The 12,547-nt window shown below is 38.3% G+C and overlaps 1 protein-coding gene across 11 annotated transcripts in view; it reads right to left on the bottom strand.

Moving 5' to 3' along the window:
* The window catches only part of ELMO1 (engulfment and cell motility 1), a 304,941-nt gene that overhangs the window by 191,838 nt on the left and 100,556 nt on the right, over positions 1-12,547 (bottom strand). For 8 of the 11 annotated variants that reach the window (XM_083826075.1, XM_083826074.1, XM_083826081.1 and 5 more), the window contains 4 exons: positions 8,744-8,843; positions 8,622-8,654; positions 2,978-3,129; positions 2,055-2,133 (listed from right to left, as the gene is read on the bottom strand). In XM_083826075.1, the coding sequence (XP_083682201.1) occupies positions 2,055-2,133; positions 2,978-3,129; positions 8,622-8,654; positions 8,744-8,843 (364 nt within the window). The remainder of the gene's footprint in view (positions 1-2,054; positions 2,134-2,977; positions 3,130-8,621; positions 8,655-8,743; positions 8,844-12,547) is intronic. The other 3 variants (XM_083826086.1, XM_083826087.1, XM_083826088.1) reach the window with 1 other exon arrangement.

Raw genomic sequence — 12,547 nt, 5'->3', positions numbered from 1 at the left:
CCCCCCGCCCTTATTTAAATAACCTAGGTTTCTCTAGATGATTTAGTCCTCAACAGTGGCACAGGAAGCAAAGCAACAAGGGAGTCCTCATTTAGAAAATAAAAACCTTGAAACTTTTGGCTTTTTGCATTACAGAAATAAAGTAAGAAGAAAGTAGGAGACCAGCAACCAAACTGAAATCCATTCCTTAAATGCAAGCCAATCGTTCACATCATACCAGTCTCCAGCAGGAAGGGTGCCAAGGCTCCCGAAATCACGTGGAGTTTGGTGCAGGGCTAGTCCAGAACTTGGGCAAGTTCTGGCAGCCTGCAGACTTTTCTCACATGCTCTGCTTGTAGCAGACATTTTTGCACAAATGCATGCTCTTGGTAATTCCCAGTGCAATGCATTAGACAATTTCATCTACTATCAGCTATTTTGAATGCCACAGCTTCTCCCTGCTAACCATATTAGTGGTGAGTGCTGAACTGTAACTTTTGAGTACCCCCAGTCTGATAACTGGGGGATAGACATAGAACTTCATCAGCTCAGTTCTCTTAGAAAGACAGAATCCAATAAATAATATCATTCGCCCCTGTAGACAGCTAATAGACATCTCCCTTCCTGAACATACGGTTTGCCAATTAACCACTATACAGATCCTAACTATTTATTCTAGGTTTTAATAAGTTGAATGAAATTTCCTTTAATGGCGGAGCTATCGGTCTTTGAGCCAAATCAAGTCATAATGTTCTGATGATCATAAACTTTGTAACAATTTTTTTTTTTTGTCATGGCAGCAGGTACTACAGGTGAAATGAAGTCTGCATGGTCTACTGCCAGGCTAACTAGATTGTTACACTGTAAAATACAGTTTTGCTTGCTGGGAACATGTGATGCCACTATCATCTTCAGGAACACAGGTGTACTCATTATAGTGTCACAACTTCAAATATGACCAAAGCATACTTTTCACAACAACCTAAGCAACAGCAAGCATTTACAGATTTAAAAAGTTAAATCTCTGGTTTTCATACATGGACATAGATTTATGCAAAAACTGAAAGCAAGTTTTTATTCCAAATTTTATTATTGGGTGCCTTCTTCCCAATATTGCATTGGAGGAATAAGGAAAAAAGGAACACGAAAAAAAAGGTGTTTTTTTTTTTTTTAAATTAAATCATGGTTTTACTTTCACCTGTCTATAGATGAAACTATAGAAAATTTGTAACTTTAAAAATGTATCTGAAGGGAAAGAAAGAAAAAACATGCCCAATAGGGCTTTGGGATTTGTTTAAACAATCCCCAGCATTTAAAAGTATAAATAAATCTAAGAAAAGACTTGATCAGAATGGATCAGCAGCTCCCAATGAACTCATTCCAGACACTAAGAGTATGTCACACCACAAGAATTATCATTACTGTTTCTGGTGATGGAAATACTAAGTAAATAAATGACTAACTCTGTTTTGACACAAGCTAATGACTTGGTAAACAAGGATAAAACTTCTCCATTTCATAACACATCACATTCCATCCTCATTTAACATCAACTAGCAATCCTGAATCTTCCTTTTGAGGTTTCTGATCTCTGGCCCTAAACTTAAAATAGTACACTGACAGTTATGAAATGCTTACATGGCAAGATATTTCCATTTTCAAAAGGAACACACTTTTTGTTAAGAAATCTGGGGGGGAAATGACTTACCAAAAAGTAGTCTGAGTTTACAAGCTGTGCTGGCAAGGAGTTCAGTACAATAAATACTACAGCCAGCCACAGTCAATATGGTTCATGTGAGGTTACAGGGAACTACAAAAACACAGAAGAATGCTTAATCCCTACTAATACTGGTACAAGATGTAGGCAGCTCCATTAAAATGCATGATATTATACCTGTGACACTAAAAATACAGCAAGTATCAGTTGGAATTAAATGCAGAAAAAATGTGACTGGGACAACTACAGGAGTAACAGTTGGACTTGATGATCTTAGAGATCTTTTTCAACCTAAATGATTCTATAATATACTTTTCTTCCAGATATGGGGATTATACAACAAATCCCAACAACTTACCTGCCTCTTGTCATCCGGTGCTTTAAGGAAAAGTGCATTTATTACCGCAATGGTATATGTCTGGATTTCTTGGTCTGTCCTGTTTGGAAAAAACATATAAACATGAGAGAAGATGACAAAAATACACAAGCTGTAGAAACTAATCTTCCAGTTGCATTACTGCAGGTAAAAGTCAAGGGACTGTTTGCACTTAGTGTTACCCATATGTAAGTTAGGTAGTCAAATCTAGTCATCCAGGTTCTCTCTATTACTCATACGAGAAACAAGATGTTCCAGAGGGAGACTCAGCACTCAAGAATGGTGGACTGAATCACAATCTCAAAGTGCCACTGACTATGCCCAAACAGCTCCTGTTAGATGTCCAGCAGCTACAGGTAGAATGAGGAATCCCTTAAAAGGGCTCTGGAGAGGAACCTGTTGGTATTAAAAGCTTTTCAGGAGAGTAGGGGCATGGATAGCTAGTTGCATAATACATTACCCTATGTTAAAAAGGAAGTGGTTTTCATCTGTTTAACCACAGCACATTACTGTTAAAGAGAAAGCTTCTCTCTTTCCAAATGTACCTTCAATAAAAGTTGAGCAGTTTTGTCTTAGACATTTCCCAGAGCAAAGAAAAGCAACCCCATCTGTATGCTAATGGCTCTAAAGCCTTTAACCTCTACTGGGTGCTCTTCTTTTCACTCCCCACCTCCAACCACACTGGCAGCTTAGCACCAAGAAAAAGTGTATTAGAAGCAGTAGTAATAACAATAGAAGTCTATGATCAAGCAATTCCAGAAAACTGCTAACCTGTCATTCAGCCACTTATAACAGATGTGGAAATCATGCAGGAGGCTGCTAGTCTTTATACCAGTCTTTCAAAATGCTGTGCTCATTTGGGAAAAAAAAAATCACCATACCAAGTGGCATTTGAAGACACTCACCCCTGGAGATGTGGGATTAACTGCCCAATTGTGATCTCCTGTGCCACCTTCTGGTACAGGTCATGGCTGTTGAGCACCATCGATTCCAGAATTGCTAGCGACCGCTGTAAGATAGAGATGTCCGAGGCAAACTTGTTCACGTAGCTTGCTATCTACAAATTAAGACATTTTGAACATTTGCATCTGGTCATGAAACCAGGGAAAGGGAAGAAAGAAAACTGTGGAAGTGGCTCAGAAATCATCAGAACAGAAGTAGTCTTGTCCAAATGCCAGACATCAGTGAACACCTGAGAGCACTCAACCAGGCACTGCAGATACCTTCAAAGGACACAGTGGCACAGATTCTTCAGCTGGCACGAATCACCACATCTTTATGTCAATATTAATGGCCACCTGTTTCAAGATGAAGTTATGCACAAGATAAATCAACATTAAAGAACTCCAACTGTTATATTTTTTGTGAGGGAAACTTTGGAAAGGATCACAAGAATTCTGCTCATTCTCTCCACTATCTGTGCAGCCAATGCTCTCTAAACAAATTTCTAGGCTCAAAGCAATTGCTGCAAAAGAGAAATTTACATCTATATCTCTGGAAAATGCATCTCCGGCAAAATACACCTTTTTTTTTTATTATTTGCTGTTACCAACATTAAAAGCTCTCTCCAGATTGCAAATTAAAACTCAGTCGATTATCATTTATCAGCACAACTGATTCTGTAGCTCTATCTAGAATCCTGTCTTGCTAGCTGTTCATGCATAATAACCTTCACTCTTACTGAAAGCTGCTATGAACAAATGGCACACTAATAGAAACCACGTCTGACCTACACATTTCTGCAGTGTGGCAATAACTTAGTGCATGTTCACATCTGCAGAGCCAACACAGCTGTGCAGTACGATGTGGCAGCATATATTCTTTCTTCTGCATGCTTCCCAGTCTGTAGACACAGCTCCCAGGGGAAGCCTCTCACCTTCCGCTGGCAAAGGAAGCAAGAACTGCTTGGGTTTTCTTGAAACATACCTACACCAGCATAGAAAAGCAAAAAGGTACCCAAGGAAGCACAGACAAGAAATGTCCTGTGACTAGTTATTTACTCCTTGTAGACTTGAGATGGGGTCACTGCAGTCTATATGACGTATTCTTTCCAGAAACCTATCCATGCCCTTCTTAAGTAGTCATGCTACAAGCCACTAACGTGATTATACTGTTTTGGATTCTAGACGCTCACTTAGACCTTGGTATCATTTTCCTTTTGGAGGAAGAAAGGTATGCCCTTTGCCTGGAAAAGCTGCCTTGCCGATTGTAAAATTCACAGCTAGATATTGACATGGGGACAATGACACTGTTTTGTCCCTGTGACATTCCGAGTAGTGCTGAAGCAGCAACACCCCACTCCCTTTTTTTTTTTAAATAACTTTGGTAGGAGACTGTGAGGAAAGAGGGATGAATTTTTGTTCTTCTAACCTATTGCACCGCTGTTTGTTGCTCTGCTACTTGCTTTGCATTGCCACAAGAACATGCGATGAAGAACGCAAGTCTGTTCACAAAATAGGCATTGGATTTACAGAACAATAAAGAACCAACCCATGCACGTATGGACAATAGGAGAGGAGCAACTTAACCAGCCTTCTTCTGCTCTGGGCTTTCAATATCTGCTATCTGCAAGTCTTGAGCACAACTACTATTTACATTAGTAAATAATGCACATTGTGCTATTTAGGGTGACAAGCTGCATCTCTTCAGCCCTGTACTACCCTACCTCTTTTAATGGAATCCTGTTGTTTTCTGATACGCTGCAGCCAGGACTGCCAGATGTCCAGAAATCTCACAATATGGACAGTGGGCATGCACAGATCAGCTCTACACTGTTCACACAATCAGCCAAATGCACTCCAGATGCCTCAGTCACCAGGTGCACATGGACCAATTGTGCAGCAGGAATACAATATGCCCAGAATGCATCCCAAGTTGTCACTCTGTTGTCACCATGCTCTTTACAAGCCTTGACATGAATCATTCTTGGTGCAGCAGCTCTTTTCCATGATATTTCAAGTGCCAAAGTAAATGCTTCACTAGGATATAACAATCTTATTAGGGGCCTGCTCTAATCAAACATTATATGAAACCTCAATCTAAGAAAGACACATTTATTCTTCTGATCCCGGACCATACAGCCTTTTACCATCATAAACACAAGCCCAAGGTATAACTGAGTCTGGCTTGTGTGTTTTTAAGAGCTATGACGTCTCACACTGGACATACATGCAAAACATCTGCTGGGTAACTTGCATGTCAAGCTATGTGCATTCATAACCGCCTTGCTGAAGCATGAAATCAGGCCAGAAATAATAGGTTTGTCTACTGTGATAAATAAGACATGCCATTTCCAGAGGGAATACAATTAGTTTAAAAAGAAATTTGATTACCATATCCGAAGTTCTGGATGTAGAAAAAAGAGCTTTCCTGAGAAACAGGACAAGAATCAATAGGAGCTTGAATTTGTGTCATTTGCTGTTCTCTGGAGAACTCTGCCTATTGAACACCATGTGCCAGGAGGGCTTTCAACATCCAAAAATAATCCTGCACTCATTTATCAAAAATTCTGATGATTAAAAATAGTGCAATCTCACAGAAATACAACCTCCCCTCCAGAAACAAGAAACTTAATTGCTTTGCACTTTCACATGAAAACCTGTCACGCAGATGTGTGTCATTAAGGATAAAACCATTTGTTCAGCAAAGGTACCTGTAACCTTAATGTCTGCATAGTCCTATTGGGACATGTAGCCACATACAATAGAAGCAACTGGGTGCTGAGCTTCCTGCCAATTTCAAGGGAAATTAGAAATCAGGATTCCTTTACAAAATCAGCCTCAGTGCTTTGCTGAAACAGGACCTATAGAGTAAGGGTAGATAGGAAACCAAAATAAACAACATATTCTGAGCTCTTCTGTTTCAGCATCACCTAAAGTCAGGAAAGAATTTAAAAGTTACAGTAGCAACAAAAACAACAAACAAACACACCAATACCACCACAAACCCACAACCACCACAGGGGGAAAAATGGAAGGAAACTGATCTAACTTTTCAAAGCAGTGATATGTTCATTAGTTATTTGTCTGTACCATTTTGATATCAGTAAGTGAAAATAACAGGGAAATCTGAGGCAGTTTTGTTTCTGTAGAGTCGTTACGCCTATTAAAGTTTTCAAGCTTGTATTTCATTTTCAAGTAAGGAACTGGAGTTCCACTTGACTACAGAAAAAACAACTGGCAGCTGCGAGACACAAAGATAGTTTCCCTGCTGCCATCCCCTTTTCCTGCACAGTACATCTTGGAAGGCAGAGTAAGCAATTCATCAAGAGTAAGACTCCATCACATAGTTATGAAACAGCAATTACATAAATAATTCTAAGAGATAGTTAAGAATACTTTAACCAACATTACAAGCCTTTATTTTATTTCTCCTATTGTAGAAACCAAAGAGGAGTACCTTTTTTTTTCCCTGGTATCCAATTATCATGATGTTTTGTAAAAACTGGACAGCCAAAGCCTTTAGGCAGCTATGGAAGTTCAACGTAAATAAGCTTTATTGTCATGAGCAAGAAAAACATCTTGAGAGATTCTTGACTACTCTAAGAAAGTTTTTCAAGTTATGACATTTTCCCTGAAGATAGGGAACAAAGCTCTACTTGAAGGTGTCAACTCTCGTTCGCTGCAGATGGAATCTTTATGCAGTTGGAGTCTTTTTGTACCCAAAGGATGGGAGAGGTACATGGGAGAGGTTGGACTGCATCCAACACCAACTAGTTAGTCATTAGGAGCAGTTAGAGGTTCCCTTGAGGTCTCCTCCAGCTTCTACAATCCTAGTTAGGAAACTATTTATTCAAGACAAAAAAAAAAAAAAAAAAAAGTAACTCATTCAGCCTAATTCTTTCCCATTCCAGTCTGGCTTCCATTTAACATGAGAGACACCTTCAAAGGACAGAAGCATTTGAAGTAGGATTGCAGAATTCCCTTTCAGCTAGTAGAAACTTATCAACTCTCTTATCCATCCTGTCAGCCTCTTGAGCTAGCCCATCAGCAGCCTCAAGTGGCCTGCCAAAAGCCAAGGTCAGAATAGCAAAGGAGAATAAAGCTGCAGATTCCCACCAGAGAAACACAGTCCCAAGGTGCTCCTTTAGCTCTGCCCCTCGCCCCTCATAGCTCCAGAGAGCACGGTTGTTCTGCCTGACAAATGCTCGACAGATCAGGACATGCTTGTGCCTCTTTCCTGTACTTTTGTCTTCCTTTGTCCTTCTCTTTCCCTTCTGTTTTAATACCCCCCTATTCTTCACTTTGGTCTCTTTCTTTTTCACCTGTTTCACCAGAAAAGAGTCAGTAGAAGGGGTGCACAACACCTCTTTCAGTTGTTACTATACATCTAACAGTACAAGACATGTTGAAAGGGTAAGACAAAACCAATAATTTTGAGTCACTAAGCAGAATGATTTCAAGTCATTTTTAGCAAATTTCTTAATACACTCATTTTTAGTCTCCTCTAGCAAATAACACATTCTGGGATTGACCTTGTATCTCATAAAGTCAATTAAAACACAAGTGCGTAATTTTCTTTGTCATGGTAAAATAACAATCATCATCATAATCTACCTAGCCTACAAGATTAGCAAACAAACAAAAAGTCCAAAACCTAGATCAATATTAATTTTTCTTACAAATAACATCCATCATTTTAATGACCAAAACAGAACTTAAAATCTAACTCTCTTTTCATAATTGTTTCTTTCTTTCACTTCTGACAACAAAAGTAAATTTGTACTTTCTTTTGGTGGTAGTAATTTTGCAACCAAATTTAAACTAGAAGTCTGACACATTTGGTTAAAAATGAAAGCAATCTTTGTCACAGGTTACATTAGCTCCACTAAGCCCTGCTATCATTTTAGTGAATTAGCTCTGGTGTCTTTTGAACTTGTACAAGTGCAATTTAAGGTAAGATATGTTCCAATCTGTTTTGAAAAAAAATCTTCAGAAATAGTTTAGTTTGTTTTAATAAACGAAAGAGCCTCCCTATTCAATTTCAACCTGTCAATATTTAAGATGACAATAAGTGAAATGGTTATATCAGTAACAACTAAAACTTTTTTTTCTGAGGTCTGTTAAACCTCTGCATTTAAGGCGTACTCCAGTGTTTCTGTTGTTTTTGTGCAACTCCCACATGTAAGAAAAGAAGAAAAATATTGCAAATCATGGAAAAATCTTTTTCAAAACCATAGAACTTAGATGCAGGACTCAGGGGGCTAGTGTTTAGCTTGATAAACTCAGTAGATTTCATCTTAATAATTTCAATTTGTAAACTAACTAATTTCTCTTCCTTCCATACCCCCAAAGGAAACATGTCAGTGCTGTTTATGTTTCAAGAAATATATTATTACTCATTTTAATTTATATTAAATCTAAACACTGATTTCTACTTTAACTGCATGGTATATGCACAAGAAGGTCACACTGTAACCAAGTGAACAATTGTCCACGTAATAAACCTAATCCAATTTCGCTCCCATAGAATTCTGTAACAGTTGGACTAGATCTTGTAATTAAAAATATTTGTAATTTTAAATAGCACTTAACTTCCATTTTCATGTACCTTTTTGACCAAGCAATCACCTAAATAACGTATCTGAAAAAGAGAAAGCACAACTCACCTTAAAAAATTTAAATTGTGGAAGCAAACTGGTACAGAATGCATAGCATTGATTACAAATTTACCTTTTTAATGAATGCCACAGAGAATGTATCCCACGATACAATCCCATGATCCATCAGCTCAACAAATGCAGTCAGTGTAAAGGACAACATATCTCCAAAGCTGCAAGAGACAGGAGTCATGACTACAGTTACCGGTAATGCAGCAGAGCAATGACCGAGGGAATAAAGCAGCAGGAAGCTTTCAGAAAGGCAGGAAAACGAAGCTAAACATGGACTAAGAGGTAGCAGAAGAGCAAGAGAGGCCATGCAAAAAATAGTCTCTTAAACAATTTTGCATGGACATCAAGAACGGTCATTTGGAAGAAGCGATTTTGCAAGAGAAGAACTAATCCCCAGGAAAACACCACATGCAATGTTCAAGGAAATCAGATAGTCTGACTAAACTTCTCTTGTGGAATTCAGAGTTTTAAAAATAACAGAAGAAAAGAAATGAAGTTTTTCTTAGCAACTTCCAAAAATGCTCTTAGTTGAATGTCACACAAAGACACCAAGATATGGTACCTCTATCAGTAAGGCAGAAAGTTAGTGGTTTGTCTATTCATTTTCTTACAAGGAAACAAACGTATTTTTAAAATGCTCCGGAAGAGAAATTGAGCAGTAATTTTGCAATAGTTAATGCCTCATTTTCCTTCTTTTAAATAAACAGATACACATTTTCAGGTTATCTATGGGCAACCATGTCAAATGGTCTGCAAAATTCCATCCGCTCATCGAAGCCCGTATCTCAAATTGCTTAGGGTTTGCAGGCCACTATAGTGGATAATTACCTGTAAAATTGAGATTCAGCACTTCATATTAACTATGTTCAAAACTGGTTTAAACTCAACATAAAGAATATGCTTTTAAACTGACTAGCTAACACTGATCTTCCATGTTAAAATCAGCTTTTAAAGATTAGCTTCATTTCTATTTATATGCATGGTACCCAACAGTCAGCAGCCACAATGATTTCAAAGAAACCATTCAACAAGGTAACTACTCAATACAAGCAGCAGTACACAGAGCCCCAGATGAAGCAGAATTACCTTTATGGGCACGCCAAAATGCCTGCAAGGTACTCTGCCACTAAGCCATTAACGGGCACAAGCATGCAATCAATCTAAACAGCATGAACAGTCCCACTGATTTTAATGCAGCAGTTTACCTAATAAAAAGACAAAATTAAAAACTGCCATATTGGAACTACAATGCTCAGTATGTTAGGAAACTGAGGCTAGTAGTATAGACATAGTTAAAAAATGTAACTGGTAATCCTTGGTGTGTGATTTGATCCCCTACTGTCCTACGCCAACCCAGCCCAAATTAGTGAACATCTATGCAAACAGAAGATGTTTACTGCACCACAGAGGAATAAGGCAGAAAATCAGTTTTAACACAGCAATTCCAAATATCATTGTTTACTGGATTTGATACAATCTGCCATTAAGGGTGAATTTTACCACCAAAATAAGCCTCATAGTGGCCTCTTCATTTAAGATAGCTCACCTTCGACAAAACTCCGCAGCAGCCCTCTGCTAAAATGAAGCTTGACACTCTCGACATTTTGTAAAGGAAAAAACAAAACACCGCCCAACACACACACACAAAAAAACCATTCTTTTCCACAGTAAGGGTATCCACAGCATCTTTGATTATTTATGAGAAAATGAAAAGGCTATACCAAAGAGCAAACAAGAAAAACACTGTCTTTAAAAAAAATCCACTGAAATTCTACAAAGAATAGTTTGTTCAGCCATACATAATCTGGAAGTTGTTTTTTGTTGTTGTTGTTTTGTTTTTTGGGGGGGCGTTTGCTTGTTTCTTAATACTGCAAATTTTTTAGGAATTAAATTAGATTTAAAATGTCATCATCAGCATTCCAAATAACCAAGGATTTCATACAAAGAAAACAGTAAGACAGTGCAGGAAACAGAATCAACTCCAGTACTCATTCTCCCCAGTCCATTCCTTTTGTACACAATGGTTGTTTATTTATATCCAAATAAAACTGCATCCCTTGGAATGGCTTTCTTTTAAAAACTTGTACCAAATTCCCATGGATCTTCATGTCAGAATACTTCAATGAATACGTGAAATTCTATTATTTTATAAAGCTAGACTAAGTTAGATACATATAAATAGGAAAAATATAAAAAAGTTTTATAAGTTAAAAGGAGATAAATTATCTCCTCAGTTTAATGCTGGGAGAAATTTATTTATTTTTTTTTTTTTTTTAACCTGGGCAGCCTACTCTAAGGAACCTGCTTTGGCAGGGGGCTTGGACCCAATGATCTCTCAAGGCCCCTTCCAACCCCTACAATTCTGTGATCTTTATCTACCCTGGATTGCCCTATATATTTAAAAATTTAGTCAACGGACCTGTATTTAGTACATAAATATTCTTCTATAAAGTAACTATAAATGAAAGCTAATGCCCATTAACAATCAGTATAGATCACAGGGATTCCTTATTAAACCTGCATATGTATATTTTCCTTCAGAACAGTAGTAGTCAGAATTCAGTTCAATACAATTCCTTTATATTTAGCAGTCTCATTCTTCTTGCCAAAACTATTCATTAATTCCACCAACTAATCCATTCTCCTGCACTGCTTTGGAGGCAAACTAGATTAATAGAGCCAAAACCACTGGTATTAACATATAAACCTGTTTTTAGTAGGCGTGACACTGATGCAATTGTTTGGGATCCAGACAGTGAAAGTATTTTCAATTTAAAATGATGAGGCAGGCTGCCCCACTGGGTGTCACTCCTACTACACTGTTTCAAACAGTTAATGAGAGTGAAGAGATGCAACACTGGGAGTAATCAAGCAGAAAGAAATACTCCAACTCCACATATTACGCAGCACATATACATAGTATTTTTTTAAAATATCTATCTATCCATATGCATCTGCACACATGTATACACTAAGTAGCATCGCAAAAGTCAAAAGCCAGACTTAAAGGATAAGCATGAGGAATAGCACAGCTAGTGATGAAAGCAATCTCCAGGGTAACTAGCAAGATAAGGATTAAAATAGTGGTGTTGATTCATCGTTGTGTGTTTAAACACAAGCAGATAGGTAGAAACAGACTTCCAAGCATTTCATTTTCAATCCACACTTGCACAGACACACTGATACTATTGAGTGGCAGACAGAGTAGATGCAAGAAATTTCAAGGGAATCAAAGCTTGTTCATAAAATGTAGTCATCTTAGAAAATGAGCAGTAGGCACTGTTTAACTCAAAACCTCAGTATTTTAGTCATACAAAAAGTCTGAAAAATGATGGGGCGTTCTTCATAAAATCTTCCTGAGGAATGCACAACACAAGGCACGACAGTTCTGTAACTATCAAACTCTTGCCACTCTTGTGAAATGACCTAGTAGTTTGACAGTAATTCCTGACGAAGGTGCTTTTCAGTGCATGTCATTGCAGCAAGAGGGAAGAGTGATCAGAAATATGCACCGTGTAATTGCAATTTCACCTCTCACCACTGCTGACGTTTTAATAATCTGTCTTATCAGGCAAGCTACTTGTACAATCCCTCTTCAGGGCTCTGGCTTGTAAGTGGCTTCCACTGGGGCAACCAATCAAGTTTCCCATTCTCTGCTGTCTGGCTCCCCTCTTCTAACGACCATTGCAGGTATGGATGAGCTGATCACAAGGCCCTTCCTCACCCAAAACAGCTGACAGCAAAAGTTTCAGAAGAAGCAGAAAGCTGTGGTCTGTAAAGCTGTCGGCCATCCCAGCATGAGCCACTTCAGTGTGGGTGCTCATGCCCTGACCCAAGGCCTGTTCATCTTGACCCACGGACAAAC

The sequence above is a fragment of the Anser anser genome (genome assembly GCF_964211835.1).
Source record: "Anser anser genome assembly, chromosome: 2".
Lineage (NCBI taxonomy): Eukaryota > Metazoa > Chordata > Aves > Anseriformes > Anatidae > Anser > Anser anser.
This window is presented reverse-complemented; position numbering and strand designations above follow the sequence as displayed.